The sequence below is a fragment of the Natator depressus genome, chromosome 10 (assembly GCF_965152275.1).
Source record: "Natator depressus isolate rNatDep1 chromosome 10, rNatDep2.hap1, whole genome shotgun sequence".
NCBI classification, from domain to species: Eukaryota; Metazoa; Chordata; order Testudines; family Cheloniidae; genus Natator; species Natator depressus.
The window spans coordinates 71,974,890-71,995,985 of record NC_134243.1 but is presented as its reverse complement, the minus strand read 5'-3'; the positions used below and the strand labels follow the sequence as shown (position 1 = coordinate 71,995,985).

The following is a 21,096-nucleotide window of genomic DNA, read 5'->3' as shown; positions in this document are numbered from 1 at the left end:
TGCTCCCCAGGTTATGGCAGCACCCCTGCAGCTGGCTGGGGCAATGCAGCACGCAGGACTATACGGTGCTTCTGCCTTGCAGAGGCATGAGCCTGGAATTCTGCACCTGCCAGCACGTGCTTTCTGCACCGTTTTATTGTGGTCTCTCAATGTCCCAGCCAGGAACGGGTCACGCCAAAGCCACTCAGTTGCTCTGGTGACCTGCTCCCCTTCCAGAACAGTCTCCTTGGCAGGAGCTTTCACTCGAAGGCCTAAATTAGAAGCTACGGGAGAGCCTAGCCATGCATTATGGGTTAAACTCCACGCTGGGCTGTGCACACGTAGCACCCATTGGCTTCACTGGGAGCTGCACCTGTCCGACAGGGGGCCGATGCAGAGCCTGGCTGGAATGCAGACGTGCCCGGTGCAGGTGCCTCTTGGATGTGCAACATCCTGTCTGCTTTGGAACTGGAGCAGATGCGTCACCTGCAAATGGCTTTTCTTTGAGAATCTGCTGCCCTCTAGAGGGCTGTCTCTAGAACAGCATGTGGGCTTGGTGTCCCTCCTGCTGCTGCAGAGAGCAAAAACTCAGGCTAACTGGCTCTTTGCACTTATCGTTTTATGGAAAGTGCCCTCAAAGGAGGCGCCAGCTATGGCAGCTACCATGGCAGCTAATCACTGGGGCTCTGTGTTCCCGATCAGTAAATGGCTTTGTGATTCGGGCCATGAGGGGATTGCTCAGCCAGGGAGCGCGTAACAGGCAGTGCTGGGGCGGGGCCCTGCCGCTGACGTGCGAGAGCCTCCCAGGCTCAGGGGACAATCCCTTAATTTAGAAACCAATTCTATAGGGAGCAGCATAGCCCGATAACAAAGACAGTTTTGAGGCTGGGAGACTGGGTTCTAGTGCAGGTTGAGGCACTGAATGCCCTTCGGCCAGACACTTAAAAAAAGTCTGTGCCTCAGTTTCCCCATCTGTAAAATGGAGGTAATTACACCTTGGGACTGATGGATGGAAAGCACCAAGGATTATTCTTATGGAAGAGCGGTAGGGCATTGCATGCTCTCTTCTGGTACTTAGAGGCTTGGGCCCCCACTTTAATTTCATGGTAGCACCTGCTTCAACTCCAACAGGAGGCTCGAGGCATGCTGAACTGCACTGCATGTCTCATCTCCTTGCTTTAGAGACAATCGAATTCCTGTGGTTTACCCTGGGTGTCTGACTGCACACCAGGAAGGGCCAGACCTGCTGAACTACTAGGAGCTGAAAGTTGTCACAGGAAAGAACCTTTCCTCCTTGGATTTGCTGTGAAGTCACAGATTTTTATCTTCATAACCTCGCTGACAGCAACACAGAGTCAGCAGCTCTTCCAGTACGGCAGCTGGGCGAGGTCCCTGTGATGGGGCAGGACAGATCTGGGGAGCAGATCACACCCCCCCCATTGCACAGCAGTTGCACTATGCATTCACTCCGTGCTGGTGGGTTTAGTAACCCAGCCCTTGGTATTCAAACCCCTGCGTTTACTTGGCATCACCTGCTGCCCAGCTGGCTACCAGATGGTGCCCGTGCAGCAGAGCTATGAAAAGGAACAGAGCACCATAGTTCCGGCTGGAATCATGCACCTAAGCGAGCCAGGTGAACACCTTGGCTATGTCCCTTTGGGACTCAGTGGTTAGAATTCCAGATTGGGATCAGCCAAATGTGCAGTTTCCATGTAAATGCAAAGAAATGGCCTTTCTGTTGCCCATAATTGATGGGCCTGTGTTTGGTGCCAGGCATGATGGGACCTTGGCCTGGCAAACCAAGCAGTTCCCTTTCCAGTAAGAGGCAGGGGTGTCACTGTAGCCAGCTTGGAGAGCTTATTACTATTGTAAATCAGCACTCAGTGATTACAGCACTTGTGTCCCTGCCCAGCCTGGAGGCTTTTATTTTAAGAACAAGTGCCTGTAGCTGCCCACCATTGATATTTTCTTCTTCTTAGCTGCTCCAGCACCTTCCACCCAAAGCACTAGGTAAGCAGCCCATAAAGTAGGGAAGATTATCCCCACTTTACCGATGGGGACATTGAGACATAAGGGAAGTGACTGGGCCCAAGCCAAACTGTGGGTCAGTACCCAGAAGTCCTGACTCCCGGTCCTGTGCTCCAACCACTAGCCAACTCCATCCCACTGTGGCTGCTGTCCCTGGCTGAGACACTCTGCACAGAGGCAAAGCACCCACCCTTGCGTTCTCCCCGGGAGCAAGGGAAGGGCAGAGTAAGCGCTGACTCAGTGCCCTCAGCATAGGGGGCGCCCTTCACATTGCTCACGTATATTCAGTATTTTCATTTTCAGTTAAAAATGAGCACCCCGGGGAGAGCCCTTGTGCCTCACAGCACAGCAGAGTCAGGGCTCAGGCTCCTTCCTGGGGAGCCTCCAGCTTCTTTCAAATACAAATAGAGGGGATGGGACAATGGATCAAAAGCAAGAACCCTCTTCTGTGAGGCGGGGCTTCACCGAACGAGGTGAGAGCGCTCGTCAGGACCAGCACTTGCAAGGCTCTTCTAGGCACGGGGGACAGGCGGAACCGATGTACAGAGGGGAGATGGGAAGAAATGGAAGCTGCTCAGATACTGGGGTGGTGGGGGCCATATAAAGAGACAGTCTGTCTTCACTGCACAGTTAGCCCAGGCTCTTACTCGGGCTGGGTGTTGCCCCAATCCCCTCCCATTCACACACAAAACCTCTACTCAAGTGATATGATGCCTTCAACCTGGGCTACCTGGCCCACCTCAGGGGATGTGTTTGGTCTTGAGTGCGGCTTTGACTCCAGCAGGGAACTTGCCCATTTTGCAGGGAGGGCACCAGCTGAATAACTTAAGTGCTGATAAGCCTCCAGAGTCTTCCCACAATTCATGATGTGTGCCCCGAAAGAGACGTTTTCCCACAATTCCCTGGGGAAGAATCACAGCTGCAGCACAAAGCTCCAAGAGCTACACCCCCGTGAACACCCAGGGGAGCACCGCCCCGAGGATTCAGGTAGCACTGTGCAGTGGGGCTGCTCACAGCGGGACTAGGCTGACCCAGAAGCCTGCTGATCACCCAGGTTTGCAAGGAAGACGTACCCATGGAGATGGCAGGAGAGTGTAGGAGAGCCCAAGGAGGTGAAATTAGCACTCATGAAAGTAAGAAATTAAGAGCCCTAAGCCAGTTTTGTGCAAGCTCTCCTTTCCCCCCTCCACACACAGCTCTGCCAAGACACCTCAGGCCTGAGCGCAGCCCGCTCCCCTGCTCCTCCAGCCCTGGGCCTCTCTGGAACTGAGACTGCCCCCACTGCCAAATTGCTACAGTTAACAGCTGTGTCAGTGTTTCCATTATAAAATCCATTTTTTAGGGGCATAAAACTCAGCTGTGAAATTTCACTCCTGGCTGAAACTTGGCTCAGCTCAGAGGCACGGCGAGTGGAAAAGCCTGAAGCCAGTGGCTACAGGTGTGAAAAGTAAGAACCCTTTTTATAATGAGCTCTTACAACTCAGAAATAGCTTTGTCCCCTGCACTAGATTTTAGCTGGGCCCAGAGTTACGGCATGGACTCCAAGTGCCTCAGATGACATAGGAGGAGGGAAAAGCTACTGAAAATGAAGCAAGTTGGAGCAGCTCATGGGCTGCTTTACTGGGGCTGTAGCACATAATCACTTCCTGTTCTCTTGTAGCAAGGGTGCAAATCCTGTGGGATTAGACGCAGCTGTGCTTGTGGGGTGCATTACAGTGGGGATGATGGGTTCTCAAGGTGCATGTTAATTATCTTGAGCCCATTTTAATTGGATGGGGGAGGGAGGGGCCCATGTCCCAAGTCCCACTGAAGGAAGGAGACCATGAGCTTAGAGATAGCGTGGAGAACTCCCTTCAGGTGCTGGGAACACTGCAAGTTCTCTCCAGCAAAATGGGACCCTCATTGCCACTCCCAGACAATAAGATCAGGGTCTGCTTTTTCTCCCACCTGCTGTATGATGACCACCAGGTTGTCACATGTCCCTATAAACAGCTGCAAAGCTTAATATTGTTCAGCCTCTGCTGCTTAGATGCTGGCCAGCTGCCCCCTTCTTTGATCTCTTTCCCCAGCCTGTCACCGCTTTTGCTTCTGCACAAATGACTGAATTGTACTTAGCTCTCCATAGTTTCAAAGCTTGCACAAACAGATGTAACCCAGTTCGCGAGGGCATTGGTTCTCAAGCTGCTCCTCAGATCTCTCGCTGGTCTTGCTTGACGCTGGCTGTTGTGGCCAGGTGCCCAGGCTGTTCACTGTAGACAGCATGGACGTCTGGAAAAGCAAGGAGCTTCTACTATATACGGTAGAGAGGAAACAGGAATAGCTGTCCGGGAGAAGCGCCATCAGCAGGAGCGCAGCAGCCAGCCACTGACAGAAGAGAAATGAGGCAGCTGAGTGGTATGTCCAGGGAAGCAGAGGGGGAAGACCACCAAGTGTCTGGTCCGCCTGTCCCAGGAAGGACAGGAGCAACAGGTTGGAGGAAAATGTGTGCAGGGAGGGAGGACCAGCTAACAGAGGAGCATTGCAAGGGGGAATCAGATGGCAGACAAGAGCAAGGGGAGGAAGAAAGAGGAACAAGACACCGGAAGGGAGCGATGATAAAATGAAGACCAACCTTGAAGGACTACCCTTTAGGGAAAGGGGCAACACACTGCATAGAAAGCAGCTGGAACGCATGCTTTCCTAGTGTTACCTTTCTCTCTGGGCAATGGCTTTATTTGCCACAGGGATGCTGGGGGAAGAAGGGGAGGGAAGTGTTTTGATGGTCAGTGTGGTCACAATGGGAGAAAAGTCTTCCCTAGAGACCATCCAAGATGTGACCCACACTGTGAACATGTTTGGTAAACCCCCATGTAGGGTCTTCAGTAGGCCCACATCCCAGGTTTCTTCACACCCTGCCCCCACCCAAGCTACATTCTGGGTAAAGAAAGCCTGGAAAGCCATGCATTACCAGTGTGGCCAACCCTGAACCGTAAAAAATGAGTCAGGCCTTATCCGTAACAAACGTGGTAAATTCCTATGTAGAAGAGTACCCGGAAACTTTAACAAACTAGTGAGGATAAAATGTCCACTCTGTATGCTTTACTAATGAAGAGGAACTCCGCTGGTCTGGAGTTCTTTGTGAAAACGCGGGGAGGGGAGTTATCCCAGCTCTTACAGGAGCCCCAAAGACCGATTCAATGTTATGGAATGTTAAAGATGCTTCTGTGGCTCTCACGTTATCCCTGATACAGCAGAAGGTTCTATTCAAAATGTATTGGATGCCACTGAGATTGTGCAAGATGGGGTCTTTGTGCGCTGGTATTTGTTGGGATTGTAATAAAGAAAAAAGGAACCCTGATCCATAGGTTATGGGACTGTCCATGTATTAGGCAGGTGGATACAAGAGTGCAAATAGGGCTTGGCTTCAATAATCAAGCCTCATCTGAAAATTATATCCTAAGTTATGTACCTACTAGGCTGGGTTTAAACTACACCACCGACTTTGATTCCTGAGGGTCACAAAGTGCATGTTTTTACAAAAAGGGACTAGGATTATACCCAGAACAAGGCAGCAGCATTCACACCGGTCTCAGTTAGCAGCAAAGAAATAGCAGCTTACCCACAGCGAGCAAATATACGTATTTGAAGAAATTTGGATCCCATTCCTTGATAACATTTAGATAATGGATGCTGATAGCTCAAATAATGTCAGACTTCCATTGCTCTTGACCACTTTTTCCATCCCCCCTCCAGTCCCCTCCTTCCCTTTTCTGCCTATTTGTGTATGTCTTTTTTTTATTATTACCCCCACCCTAACATGTTCTGTCTGTGTAATAGTGTCTGATTTTGTATTGTCTGGTCTTACAGCTTTGACAAGTGGTAAAGTTGGTAATTGCACAATTTGATTGACTAGCCTGTGAACTGTGCAGTATTTAGTGATATATACAAGCTGCAACTCATTCTCTTTTTATTGTTTCTTTATGAAAAGTAATAAGAAAATAATCACAAGATAGGCCTCAAATCAGAGGTTGGCTTGAAAGTCTTGATTTTAAAAAATGATACGTTGTGGGTTTGTCTTTTGGTTTTTGAGCCATCCAGTTGAATTTGGGTCAAATTTTAAGTTCTTCTCCACAACCATGAGGGCAAGAAACTTTTTTTTTTTTTTAAATCCGAGTCAAGATTCCCACAATTACATGAATCCAGGAGCTGGGGCTTGAACAAAAAAACCCCAACCAAATACAGTGAGACACGCAATAAGATAGCAACACTGCAATGTATTTTTGGGTCACCTTAGATGTTGCTTTGGGTGTAAGCAACATCTTTGCTTAAAGTCCTTGGGGCAGGGCCCGCCTCTTTGTTCTGTGTTCTTACAGCTCTTAGCATAATGGGGTCCTGGTCCATGATTAGGGCTCCCAGGGTTTACCACAAAGCAAATAATAAATAATTCCTCTTGCTGTAAGCCTGTGAAAATCTGCTCATTTAACCCAAGACGGAAAGTTGAAGCCTCGAGAAGAAAATCACCCTTCTTTATGCCCTCATTTAAAATAGACGTGCGATAGTTAACATACCGCTGAGAATCTTCCGTGACATTAAATTTTCTTTTAAATTTACTACCTCTCCCACTGCAATACAAGAAATCTCTCTCTCACACACACACCCCTGCCCATTTTTTGTCCCCTCCCTCCCCCATCACTGGAACTCCAGTTACTTTTTGTTACAATGGAAGCTTTGGTTTGACGCTTGTGTATCACAGCACCAGCCACGATCATGAACAGGTGGATATACAGCTGCAGGCACAGCAGGGGGAGCTCTTGAGCCCTTTCCTACCAATTGTTGATGTCTTGATTAGTGGGCGAGGGGGCTCCAAGAGGAGAGACAGCAACTGCTTTGGTGGGAGCTCATGGCCGACACTGCGGCACCCCGGAGCCCAACACGTCACTGAGCAAATGGAGCTTTTGCTACCTTATCCGCCAATAAAAGGAAAAATCCCGGTCACAGAATATGCTCAAAGTAAATAAAAGTCAGCGCCATCCTTGCCAGCTCCAGGGAGTTTTAGTGTAAATCAGCAGTGAGGAACCACGGAGCCTCCCCGGCCCAGCTGGAAATTCTTTTCAGTCTCTCTAGTTTGAACAGGCAGGGAGAAATTCACTCTGTGCAGGCCGGCATGCACTACACCGCCCCAGAGCCCCAAAGGCATTTAGACTCCTAATTCCCCTTGAAATCAATGGGAGTTAGGCACCTAAATACCTCTGAGGATCTAGCCCTCCGATACCGTGGTGATAAGGGCACTGTAACAATCCAGAGAGGCTACAATAGGGTTTTAAAACATTTAAAAAAATGCATATTTTTCTTAGACATGGACGGTGCTCAAACCCCACCGAAATTAAAGCCCACAGGAGTTTAGAGACATGCCGTATTTTAGCAAGCAACTGTACTGCACACACCAGATACAACAAGCCGGCGAGGTTCTGAAAATCTCAGTAACACTTTTTAATATACAAGAATCAAAAGTACAGCAGTTTTACAGTGTAGGAAAATTTAATACATACTATATAAACAACATATTTACATCAGAAATCACTAGGACAGTGGCATTTTTTTCACAAATATAAATTAATATTAATTACTGTTTTAGTCAACAGGTTTAAAAGTCCACAATTTTACAGTAAGAGTCCTTCTCCCCCTTTGCTCAGGGGAAGGTGCGGGGGAAATGGATGAAAGTAGACTAGTACTTTTTTTTTTGGATCACTTAAAGTTCATGTAAAGATCTCAAAGAGCTGTAAAGTACCCACTTAAGCTGGGCACTGCCCCAACACCACCTGTGGAGAGCAGATTTTTGGTCTGTGGGACTTGTGTTCTGGTGCAAATTCATAAGTGATGCAATTTTTACACGGTTTCCAATGGGGTTTTTGATGTCACTCTGAACAGCTGAAATAAACCAAAACCAAACCAAGACGTTGCAACTTTTCCCTTCAGTGAGACGAGAGCAATTCACTGGCTGGCTTAGTGGGAGCAGCTGCACCACACATTGACATGAACACCACACTGAAATTTATGGCTGTGGGGCTGTCCCCTTCCCACCCCCATTGTCATTCAACTGCCTATTTCCAATGGTTGATTTTGTGGTCCCTTATTTGGGACACAGGGTGCACGCCTGTGGGAAGGGATTATTTCCCTCAGATTTGATTTCTCCAGCTTCTGTAAAACCAAAGCCAGTTAAGATCCACCCACCACGACAGAACTCAAAATAATCCTTCCTTTAGCATGAGGCCTACATGACTTCCAAGTGCAACTCAAAAGGATGTGGACAAAGCTTTCACATTTGCATTTTTTGTTTCCTTCTGTTTTAAGAAAAACCAAAATACTTTTCATACTGATTGGAACCCCTGGAGGCCAAGCCCCTTGATTCGGATGCAGCAAACCCGTCGTTGGGCTTATGGTTGTTTTGCACCAACCGTAACACTGGTCTGGCCAGTACTGCCTTTTGCTACAACTTTATGGCACGTAACATTTTGTTAGGATTTCATGAATGTGAATGAAAAACAACGTAAATCACTCTTTGCTCCTCCTGGCAAGGAGGTGAATTTAGTATTCACATTATAAGCCAACACCTCTATTTGAAAAGAAAGGACCCACTGTGAACATGATAGTGTCCACCTGCCATCGTAGCTTACTGAAAACATGCCGGGAGAGACACTATCTCTGCCCTCCACTACGAAAGGGGGAAAGACAGGCGGCTAGTCCCCACTCCCTTCCTTCTATTGCAGAGAAATTCTTGCAGTGCCCTGGAAGAGGCATCAGTGCAGCATGAGGTTGCCAGTCCTGGTTCCCTTGTAGCAAGCAAAGCCACTTTGCTTCTGTTTAGTTTTGTGGAAAGCTCAAAGAATGGGAAGCACAGCATTTCCCCTGCTACCGAACAGCCACATTTCAGTACCCTCCTAAATCCTCCTTAGGCTTAGTTCTGAGATGCCTCTGGGTGCCACTGACAGGACATACAACCCCACTGGGCTACACGGTCAGACCTCTTATAAAGGTCACGCTCTGCATGTCCCTTGGCACTGAAGCGGTTAAATTAATGGGGTGGAAGAGTTGGATACAGCCACCCCGCTGGGTATACAAACTTTTGTACACAGGTTATGCATATGTCACTGTGACCCAGAATCACACTGTTCCCATTTGCAGCAAACCATGGTTGCTTTTGAATGATCTCCTGCGACAGAGATACCCTCATTAAACCAATCGGCTCAGAATGGATCAAGCATACAATGATCGTAACAGATTTCAGGGACTTCATCCCGTCAGCACCAAGCAGACAGGAAGCTTGGGCATTATTAGTGTTGATTTGCGTGTACCTTCCAAACTGCCAACGGAAGAGTTAACACCTTTGCCTCAACCGAGACCTACCTTAACGGCCTCACCTCCAAGCAGGCGGGGCCTTTGTCATAAGCACCCGCCCCGGGGTCTCCAACAATAATTGTGACCTACATTCATTCAGGAAGACGCAGCAGGAAGGAAGTCAGCTCCCTTGCTTGGGCAGGCGCCTCAGCTGCTTTGGATGTATATGGCTGTTCACCCCTACAAGCGCCACAGGGAAATTCTTCCCGAAGGCCATTCTGGTCCTTACTCTGGGCTCTGCACATTCAAGATAATTTACCAGTAAAACACAGGCAGGAAATTAAAAATCCAGCTCATCTCGGGCCTTTAAAGGGAAGCGTGTTCTGATTTTGCCCAAATGAGGGTAACCCTGCCACCTTTTCAGGAACCCAAGCTCTGCACCCTTTGCATTAAATTGAGCAGTTTGCCACTGGCCTTGTCTTCAGTACACAGCTGCAGTTCACATAGACTACAGGTCCCGACCCGAAATGTGCCAATTTAATCTGAATGGCCTGGTTGCTCATCTCAAGGCAGAGCCTGGCATTAGGGACCTGCAGTCTCCATGCGCCTTGACGCCATAGTAAAGATGATGGAGCTGAAATTAGGAACTCCTCCTGCTCTACATGTGGCGAGTGCTTTGGCTACTCCTGACTTACTGGAAGCGTTCTGGCAAATCCTTCCGTGCGGGACATCACCCCTTCACGCTGCACCGCGATCCTAACACTTCGATGAATGTTTGCAGTGAAGCCTATTCATCTGGCTGCAAACCATTCCACTCCCCTTACCCTTCTTGGGCTTATTAGACATCTACTGACTTGGGGGGAAGGGCTGCTACGAGGATTTTAAACACTGAGAGTTTAGGGTTCTCCTTGGTCTATTGCTCACCAGAAATGCAAGTGCGGAGCGCTTATGCAAGTTCCCAATTTAAAGATACACAAGTTCATTCAATGCAGCTACTTTCCTCTCCTCATAGAGTTAGCACAGATCACTGGAACTCTGGCAGGTAGGTGGCCAGCTCACTGCTTTGTGCAAAGATAGAGCTCTGCATGGAAAACCCCAAATAGCCAACTGCATTCACATTTAGCTCTGCATGGTGCCCTCGCCAAGCCCAGCATACAGCTTCTTACCCAAAATGTACTACAAGGAGGAGTAAAGACTGGGATCACCATTCTCCAGTTGGGCAAACTGAAGTGCAGAGAAGTGATCTGCCCCAGGATCAGAGCAGGTCAGCAGCAGAGGAGTATAGAAGCCAGGATCCCTGACTCCCAGAGCCATTCCTCCACCACAAACCATTCAGCTTCCAGCCAATATGACTACATAAGGAACATCCTTATTAGCAGCAGCGACAGAGAAATGGGGCAAGAGAGTTTGTGTTACGGCTTCCTGAGCCCCTTCCACTGGGAAATACTGTAACTGCCATTTCCCGTCTCACTGGTTTGAAGGGGGAATTAAGGCTCTGCTCAGGGACTCTGAATATTGAGGACCTCCACCTGTTTTAAGATTACCGAGGTGAATGTTTCCTATGTCCCTGTCTGTGCTGCAGAGAGAGCATGATAGTGCACAAAGCAGAACTAGTCTCTTGAAATGGATCAAGACATGAGAAATGGCCACGTGGGCAGGGAAGTGATGGATTCCCACTCCTACCTTTTAGAGTCACTCTGGAGGGGCCCCAAGTTCCCCCTTCCTCTCAGAGGACCATAAGAGCAGGGTCAGTTATTTACTCTAAGAGAGCCCTCCTGTCCATCTCCAAATGCATCCCACCCACACACTGGTTACACATAAACCCCAGCCTGACTGGGTTATGCCCACCCCACAGCAGCATGTGTCACGTAACGTCACGTCAGGCTGGGCATACAAAGCTGTCTACAAAGTCTTAAGCAGCATCAATCCACGTTCTTGGTTCTGGGGAAAGCTCCGCAGCTGTGAAACATTCACAAGAGTCTGTCGGATGCAGCCTTCAACGAAAAACAAAACTAAAGCAAAGAATGACACCTGTTCCCCCCTGCGGGCAATGGATCCAGTTCCAATGCCAGACTGGAGAAGGGGGATATGAAAAAGGAATCCAGACCAGAACTAACAGCTGGGGAGAGCCCCCGCCCACTCCCCCAAATCCTCCTTCACCCAGCAAGACAATAGCAGCATGTTCAGAGTCTCCGGTTAGCGGTTTGGAAAAGCAGCCGCTGTTGCATCAGACCAAGTATTTCGGATGCGCTCTCTCCCTCCTCTCCCAGTCGCTTTATGTTTTTCGAACATTCCAATTATAATCTGGATTGTTTTTCTGTTCTAATGACCTGTCCAGGGGCGACCTGTGATCCAGGGGTGACTTGGACTCATGAGGGGATTTTTGAGATGGGGGTGAGCGAGGGTCCGAGACTTGGGAGTGAGGAGGAGGAAGCGGTTGTTTGTAATCCCCCGATTTGTCTGTATGGAAGGACCGGTAATGGTCCGAAGGTCCCTGGCCGTGGTATCCCATGGGTGGCCTGTGATCAGACATTCTTCTGAATTCCTGCTGGTGGTAGTTCTGGGGCCTGAACTCCTCAGATCTTCGCCGCTTGGAATCGTGATGGTGTCTAGATGTAAAAAACGAACACACAAAACAATATCATCTCAAGAGCATACTTATGCAGTCCCCCATATCCCATCCTGAAATATCCAAGGAATGTTCCAAATTCCACCCCTGAATAATGCTGCTGGTGATTATTTACTCAGCCCTGTAGGTGTGGATAGCACTCTGCAAACAAACAAGACTAGGTGTCCTTTGCCTGAGAAAGCCAGGAATCTTAGTAGAGAGACTTGAAGCCTTTAAAAGCATTCTTGGGAGAATGCTACCTGGGTGTGTCTGCATGTAGGGGAGAAGAGAACTAGCAGCAGGGTCGGGGAAAAGGGATTTACAGGGTAAAGCCAGAATTGGATAGAACAGGGGTGATCGAAAATAAGGGGAGGGAGGGAAGAAAAGTAAAGTCACCTAAATACCCTCCCAGTGAGCTTCTAACACACATGGGTTGGCAACTCCTGACTGGAAACACATACAAGCCGAGACCCAACACCGGACTGTCATGCTTGGAGTCTAAAGCCTTCTGGTGGAAAAAAGCAGACTAGAGTTCATGTCTAAGCTAATCGGATGGCAAGGCAGAAATGAGAACCCAAGCAATGATGCCAACTTCAGCGAGGCAGAGAAGAAACAAGAACCCAATTAGGTGACTAAGTCTGCGTTGGATTTGAATCCAGAATGCAAGTGCCAACAGCACACCCACCCCATTCCACTGAGCTCCCTGGCTCCCCCTTGTGGCAAGCAGGAAATGTATGTACAGTGGCTGGGTGAATGGTTGCAAACTCCACTTTGTGATAATCCACATTAACAGTTACCTGTCGTAATAATCTCTGTGTCCCCTGTGGTCTCGGTCACTGTTGTACTGCTCATACGGCCTCTTGCGGGAGAGGTTATTTGGTCGGTAGTTCCCGGAGCTTCGGTGGGGGTCGCCACGAGACCGACGATCCCCGTAGTGGTGATCCTTGTACCAGTGCTGCTCGTACTGGTGATGCCGTTCTCCACCCCAGACCTGGTTGCTGTTGCCACCATAGTTAAATTTCCGATCTCTCTGCCAGTCTCCTCGATCTGCAGTAAGAAAAACACAGGCCTGAGAGTCGGTCTCACCATCACCTACCCTACTCTCCAGTCGCAGGTCAGAACAGACCATGACACAGGTGGCAAGCTTGCAGTCAGTAGCAGGTGGTAATTCCGGGCAATGTTTTTTGTTTGTCTTATTCAAGCTTCCAGATGGCAGCTTTGTGGGTTCTATAAAGTCCCTCCTGAGGCTTAGACACAGCATGTTTATAATACAACAAGTCATTGATGGAAGCTTTGTGGGTTCTATAAAGTCCCTTCTGAGGTTTAGACACAGCATTTTTATAATACAACCAGTCATTGATGGCAGTAAATACCGATTTAAAGAGGAGTCTTTTAAAGGGCTTAAGGTAAAAGGAAGAAATTAACAAAAGTAAAATTCACCTTGAATATCAGGGGGAAATACCCTAATTCTATTCTATATCCCTATAGCATCTGAGCACCTTGCAGTCATGCTTTAAGTAATATGACTCCTATCTGTTGCATGTGGTCTGTTCTCTCTCTCTCACCCTCTCCCTCGGGAACCCCAGAACTTAAAACTTGACTGGACAAAAGCCCTGGAGGATGTACTGCAAGGAACAATCAGGCCTTGGCTTGGGATGGACAGGGGACCTGCTAGCCTCATCCTGACTCTCTCATGAAGGACCCACCTGCGTTACTGAAGTGTCTCTTGTTAGGGTGACTGTAGTTGTCCCGCTGGTGCCCGTGCATCTGCTGAGGGTGCGAGGGGGGCAGGTGGAGTTTCTGAGAATGAGGGTTGGGAGGCAGGTGAGACTGAGACATGAGGGAATCCCGGCTGGAGCCAGAAGGCTCTGGGCGGAATAGCCTTTTGCTGCCAGCCATGTCCTCCTTCTTCTTCTGCTCCTGCTGAGAACAAGGGAGACTCTTCCAATACAATGGAATGAAAAAGATACGATGCTTCCCCCATTCAGTTCCCCGGGATGCCTCTGGCAGGTTGTGAAACCCTGTCTGTTGCACTCTGGATTCATTTAGAGCAGGGGGATTCCCGGCCAACTGGAGACCTGCATCTTCACTGGGATTGTGCTGTGAATTACTTTTGTGCTCAAGAAAGAGTAAGGAATCACTAGCGTTTGAGCCAGACCCAGTGTAAGGAAGGAGATGTGCAAGTTTCCACCACACACACATCTGTGCCAACACATCTTAATCCTGACAGACTGCATCAGCCCCGATTTCTACTCTTGAGTTGGAGACAACCCAATGTGCCACACCAACAGGAATAGTCCAGCAGGAGGCAACAATAATGACTGGACGAAAGGAGAGAGGAGCTTCCACATGTAAAAAGAGTATCAAATGGCTAGCACTGTGTAGTTTATAAAACAGAGAAATAAGGAGTGAAGGTGGAGGTAAACAAAGCAAAGAGTTACAGAGAAAGCCAATCAGGGGCCTAATAACCCTGCACTGTCCTACAAGAGCTAGAAAGCACTGACATCTAAAAAAGCAACCAATCTGAAAGAGTATAAATGCATCCGTTGCCGAGCCCATGGTGCAGCTTCACAAACACAATTCTCAGGAGACAAGAGCCCTTGAATTTTGACCCAAAGATTTATAGTGTATCAGTCACCATAAGCCATGGTACCAGTAGGACTGTGTGGTTATGTAACTGCAACAGCATCACAAATAGTGGCTAAGGCCAGGCAAGAGATGCGAAAACTCCCTGTTCTATACAGACTCTTCCTCACCAAGGGAGCACATTTCAGATCTTACCTCCTCTTCCTGGGATCTTTTTTTGTGAGCCATTTTGTAGAGTTTGTGCAATTTTCTGGCATCAAATTCTGTGAACTTGGACACAAATATCCAGAGGTTCCTGAAAGGACAGTAAGTTTTTCTATTAGTTACTAAACAGCAGTTTAACTTGTCTGCCTCATTTGTACAATCTGCAAAAGAACACCGAGCTAAGGATTAGCAATTATTCCCTTCATCTGGCAGATGGCAGGGGGTACAGAGAGATGAAATGATTTGCCCAGGATTACACAGGGAGTCTGTGGAAAAGCTGAGAAATGAACCCAGGACGCCAGAGTCCCAGTCCAGTGCCTTAGCTGCAAAAACATCTCTCCTTGTAAAACACTCTTCCAGCCTTTATATCAATAATCTTGGGCCTGTCCTCCACTCAGAGCACAAGGCCGTATAACAAGCAATGGAAATTATAAAAACACCCACATGGGGAGTGGAGAAAGAATCCCTTCTATCTTGCAAGGAAAGCTGTTAAGATGATAAGAACGAAAATATTTTCAAAAAGAAAGCATCCTGCTGCTGGACTCTAACTGAATCTCTGACTGTTACCAGGCAAAGACCTAAAATCCAATACCCATTTCATCACGAATGCTGTTTCTTTTCTGTAAGGAATGTGATTTAAGCTACACTGATATCAGCACCTCTCCAACTGAAACGCACAGGTGTCTGCACAGGGTGTGCATCAGCTTCGCCAAACCCATTTTTAAATTGATTTATTTTAAACTGGTGACACTTTTTAATGTAGATGAAGCCCTAGTGTCCGAGAGGCCCAGGACAGAATGGGCCGTGGTTCCTGACACACATACCGTCCCCCAGTCAGCTTTCAAGAGGGTCTTTGAAACAGGCTGGGTGAAACACTGGAAGGGGAACGTTGCGTCCTGAGCTGTAAAATCCAGCACCCTCCGTGAGCACTGAATTCACTTAAATATTCACAAACTAGCCAAAGAAAAACTAAATGGTCTGTTACCTTCTCCACAGTTTGATGTGCTCCTGGTCAGAGTAGGCTTTAAGGCACTCTGAGATGCGATCGCCAATTTTCAGGAGGCAGTTGCGAGTATGCTCCAGCTGTTCTTGCACTGTCAGTCCCTTATCTGGCTTGTCCAGTTGCTTCAGTGCCTTTTTCACTGGCCTCATCCTCTCTTTGCACTTGGGTGAGCAACACAGAGCAAAAATTCTTTAATTTCATGCATGGGTTCTACCCTCTCTGTTGACCTTCTCTCAACCAATCGCTGGCGGGGAAAATTCACTAATACCAGCTGTTAGTCATCCTTCATTTAGTTTTAAAATAAGGAGATGTCCCCCATGCAAACAGCAGACTTCGAAAGACATGCAGCATAAAGCAATGAGAGCTTGTCCTCAACATCATCCACCCACCCCTCTCCTCATTCTGGAAGCACACAATGTGCTCTGCAAGTATTCAGCATGCACTCAGTCTGATATCCTGAGGACTACATGCATAATCAAGGGACATGTTACTATTTATGCACTAAAGATAAAATACATAGGTTCAAGATCACTCACAAAAATCACACTGACAGATAAAAAGGTTTTTTAACTACTGCTGTTAACAAAACTGAAAGAAATGAGAGGAAACCATCATTTTTCCTCTACTTTGTGCATGTAACAGCACTTTGCCTATAGTCAGTTTCCCCCAAACATTTTTCACTCCTGGAGAAAATCTATGCCACTGCGCATGCGCAGAATTTATGTTCTCTGCAGATTTCTTTGCTTCCCCACAGAAAAATGACTTTCTGACGGGGAAGCAAAGGGAAGCCACAAGAGCGGTCATACAACCCTCCCCAGCAGTATGTTTTGAGTGCCCAGGGCAGCTGGCAGAGAGGTAAATCACTGTGGGGCAGGGGATGGGACTGGGAAAGACCTGGCTGGTGGCTCCTACCCTGCGCCAGGCTCAGCTGTTAGCCCCGGCTGGGCTGGGCAGGACAGGACTTCCTATTCCCCTGCATGGCATCCAGGGCTGGGTCAAACCCACCCCCAGATTTCTCTCCCAGCTGCAGGAAGCTCTGCAAACTCTACCCCGCCCTACCCACACTTCCTGCACCCATCGCTCCTCAGCTACAGGGGGAGGGATCACTGTACAGGGAACTGCTGCTCCTCCATCTGCCCAACCCCTGTGCATCCAGACTCCCTCATACCCACACCCTCCCAAGCCTCACCCCCCCACCCCACACTCAGAACCCCCTGATGAGCCCCACCCCGACGAGCCATCCCCACCCAGATCCCCACCCCACCAAGCCCCAACCACTGCACCAAGATCCCCACCCCACTGAGCCCCACTCCCCCAGCATCTGGACCCCCCACTGAGCCCCCCACACCCAGACCCCCTGCTGAGTTCTATCCCCTCACACCCAGACCCCCCCGCTGAGCCCCAACCATCTTCACCTGGACCCCTTCCAGAGTCCCATTACCACTGCACCCAGAACCCCCCAACAAACCCCTGTGCATCCAGATCCCCCCCGCACCCAGACTGTCCCACACACAACCCTCTCAACCCACACCTGGCTCCCCCCCCCATTAAGCCCCTCCAGACTTGGATCCTGTCTTGCTGAGCTTGCCTGCCCACACCTGGTGCACCTGGCATGGAGGGGCAGGCCCCTGGGGTATTTCTAGGGCAGGCCTGGTCCTTGTGCTATGTCAGGGTTGGGTGCAGCCTCACCGCTGAGTCCAAGTGCTGTGAGGGAGCTGCACAGTGATCTCCCACATCTGGGCAGCGAGTGGCCTGTGCTCCCCAATGCCATGCTGGAGCCTCCACATTTATTTGACAAATAAAATTTCCAGAATTTTAAAATACTGTGGCAGAATTTTTATTTTTTTGGTGCAGAATTCCCTCAGGAGTACTTTTAGTCAGTAAGTTAGTCACTTTCCCATTGTTTGTGAGAGTCTTTCAGAGAACAACCAAGAACCGTTTTGTTTTTATTTTTTAAATAAAAAGGGACTGGAAAAAAACCAGACAATGAGCAAGGGGCCTAAAGAGTAAAAACAGTATCTGAAACTAATTTGTTTTAAAAAACTGACTGGATTTCAAGTTGATTGCACCCCTTTTAAATACACAAGCCAGGCAAGTGAGAGTCCAGCATAAGAGACTATATTAAGTCCTGTGTTTGCAGCCATGCTCACCAGTCTGCAGCGGCGGCACATTGCTGAGTTTTCAGTTACACAGCTTGGAAAGCACTTACACTGGAACCTGCTACTACAACTCATCGAGCAACTGTGGATCTACAGGACATACAAAGTTACTCTAGGATGGCCTCAGTATTCTTCCAGCCCAGGAATAACCTGTTAATCCCTTGGTTGCTGAGGAAAAGAGTCTGCCACTCACGGCTACAGGGTCACAACATTTGGCCTATGGCGGTCAACCCAGCTGTAGGAACAGAAAGCCTTGGTTTGAAAAAAGGGTGCTACAGTGGATCAGGGTGCTGTACTTCCTCTGCTATGCCCCCTTCTGTCGTGTTCCCAACAGAGAGATGAAATGAGAGCATGCATTACCAGTGCAACTAAGTGGCACAGAATCTAGAGAGGAGATATTCCAAACCTGTTTTTAATACTGTGCTTGTTTTCTGGGAGGATGGCTCCCTAAGGAGGCCTTGATGTTTCTCCCATTTGAGGTCCCACGTCAGAGCCACCATCCTTTCAGCCAAGGAGAAGTCCTGGCTGGGACTCCTTTTGCCACTTGTCCACAGTGCTCTCTAATTAGCTGCAGGGGATCACTGTTAAGCAATGTGAAGTGCACCTTTCCTTCCAGGAGTGGAGTGTACTGAGTCTATAGAATCCCCAAGGGCTGCTTGCTTAGCAGTGGGGTCCAGGTTAGGGTAGTTAGTGCTGCTCAAACCCGGGCACTTAGGCAAACGAAGCCGCAGATATTCATAACTTACAGTGGTGTTAGTGTGCCAGGAAACCCCAGCACACCCACTGTTGTGCCCTTGTCTCCAGAAGAAGATACTCACTATGCTGAACGTTTCCTGGTCCAGATCATCATCCTCATCTTCTCCAATGGGGATGGGCTCACTCCCTGCTGTAATGTGGACAGGACCTTGAGATCGCTTCCCTTTGCTTCCAGACTTGGTCTCACTACCTTTGGCCTTGAAAAGAACAAAATGATAGCACTTTGACAGTGAGCCGAACCTGGGGATTCTGAATGGCCCACTGTGAAATCCTCGGTGACGACTACCAAAATTGCATGCCCCTCTGCAGCACCTTCCTCCCAAAGCTCTCCAAGTGCTTTAGAGTCATGAATCACACCTGTGAGAGGAAACTGGAGCACAGACACACCTGGGCCAACGTTTTCAGAAGTGGCACCAGTGATTTGGGCTCCGTACACAGGGAGAGGCTAAACCCGCCTGTGAGGGACTGCACTGGAGAATTAGGGTCACACAGTGGGTGCGTATCCCCTGGGAAGGGCAGAGCCCCCCCCCCCCCCCACGGCCTGATATTTAGAAGGGCCTGAAATTCCGCTGTAAATCAGTGGGAACTGCACATGCTCAGAGCCTCTGGAAATCAAGCCCAACAGCTCTTCAGTTGGTCACCCCAAATCACTGACTGCTAGTGAAAACGTTGAGCTGCCCAAACTTGCCCAGGAAATTGGTGCAAGAGCTGTCAACCGAACCTAAGTCTCAAAGCAACTGATCCTGAGCTTCAGCCTCAGAAACGATCATTTCTCTCTTATTCCTGTTAGCAGCTGAAGGCCATGCCGCATTTCACTGGGAAGGAGACTTCCCCTAGATTTGAAATAAGGTCTCATCTTTGACTTAAGACCGCAGAGTCATAATACACTAGCATTTGGTCTATACCTCAAGTACCCCAAGTCACTATTATGGAGCCTTTCACCTGTCCCTAGTCTGAATCCAGCCCATGGCAGCAGTGACCCAATGTCCAAGGGGCAATTGAGTTACATTTCCCGCATAGCCTGACGCCTGTGCTGGCAGAATCAACCCCTGCCACCATGGGAACAGCCAACGTATTATTTCATGACCCCTGCGTAGGTCGGGTTATTATGGATAGATTTGAAGTCTTGAGCAATTCAGACACAGCCTGCCAACACCAAGACTAATTAAAGCCTTACACCCTTTGAACAATAAGCTCCAAACTCTTTTCTCTCCTTTTCTGAATGCCAGCCATTCCGGGATATTCTTCTGTTTGGGGATAGCTGTCTTTTCAAGTCAGTCTGAAAATAGCTCACTCCGTTTCACGCTCTATAGTTAGTTCCCAAACCACAGAATAGGTCACCTTTTCCATTCCTCACTGCAGGTATCTTTTCCCTCCTATTCAGGGTAAACTCTCACTCCAAAAAATTCTGGAGGCTGAGAGGCAAAGAGCCCTCCCCAATGTTCACGAGTAAAGGATGCCCTAGCATCCTAGGGGTCTTTAGGAATGTTCAATCTCATAGTGTGTCCATCTCTGCGAATATTCCCTGGAGAGACTTCATTGCCCTCTCAGACAAACTGCTCTCCTTGACAGGTATTGGCATGTGCAGGATTCAAATCTGAAATCCTGAATGTGATCTCCAACATGTTTCTAAAGGTTACATGTAAGATATGCCTGGTACCTTCTCCTTCTTATCCTTTGTTTTCTTTTTCTCTTTTTCGCCTTCCTTTTCTTTCTTTGTGGTTGACTGTTTTTCCTTGTTCTCTTTGTTCTCTTTCTTCTTCTGTTTCTTTTTCACTGGGCTCTTTTCCAAGCCATCCTCCTAGGAAAGTAGTCACAGGCTCAAACTTCGTTCACAAAGTCAGAGCCCCTCAACTCAGACACATTTTACTCTATAAACCTATATCCTGCAAGAGCACCTGATTCTTGCTGCTCATTCAAACTTTTCCTAGCTCTAATTAACCTAAGCAAGTCCAGAGCAGCCATCCGCCCGACCCCCACAAACCCTGCCTCTAAGGTTATTCCATCAAACCAGCATCATTCTGCAGCTGACTAGCAAACTGTAGCTACATATCACACTCCCTAATTTAATTTAGCGAGTCCATTGGCTCAGCTCTTCAAGGTAGATACTGATCAGAAACATTAAGAAACCTTTAAATTATGTGCAGAGCGACTCAAAGAGAGGGTTTTTCCAGGACCCAAATGATCTTGGTAAACTCTGGCTTCACCAATGGCAGGTTTTCTGAGGAGGACAGTCTCTAAGCCAACAAAGGCTGAAAGTGGCCCACTCTGGAGCCCGTCCACAATGCTCCGAGCATTGGCTTAATGAGGTGGGTGGAGAAGGCCTCACCACCTCCTATGTTCCCAAGCAACAGAACCTGTTCCCAGGGCAGATCTGCCAGGCCCCCATTTCAGTGTAACGCTCTGCAGTTCCCCTAGGGGTTGTTTGGGGAAGTTGCAACAGGTGCTTTTCAAGTGTC

The 21,096-nt window shown here is 48.5% G+C and overlaps 1 protein-coding gene across 5 annotated transcripts in view; it reads right to left on the bottom strand.

Moving 5' to 3' along the window:
* Positions 1–7,578: 7,578 nt before the first annotated feature.
* CHD2 (chromodomain helicase DNA binding protein 2) overlaps positions 7,579–21,096 on the bottom strand; it is an 84,812-nt gene continuing 71,294 nt past the window's right edge. For 2 of the 5 annotated variants that reach the window (XM_074966509.1, XM_074966511.1), the window contains exons 33-39: positions 20,298–20,438; positions 18,700–18,834; positions 15,705–15,883; positions 14,711–14,810; positions 13,636–13,852; positions 12,727–12,976; positions 7,579–11,930 (exon numbers count right to left, since the gene is read on the bottom strand). In XM_074966509.1, the coding sequence (XP_074822610.1) occupies positions 11,597–11,930; positions 12,727–12,976; positions 13,636–13,852; positions 14,711–14,810; positions 15,705–15,883; positions 18,700–18,834; positions 20,298–20,438 (1,356 nt within the window). In that variant the 3' untranslated portion in view covers positions 7,579–11,596. The remainder of the gene's footprint in view (positions 11,931–12,726; positions 12,977–13,635; positions 13,853–14,710; positions 14,811–15,704; positions 15,884–18,699; positions 18,835–20,297; positions 20,439–21,096) is intronic. The other 3 variants (XM_074966512.1, XM_074966513.1, XM_074966510.1) reach the window with 2 other exon arrangements.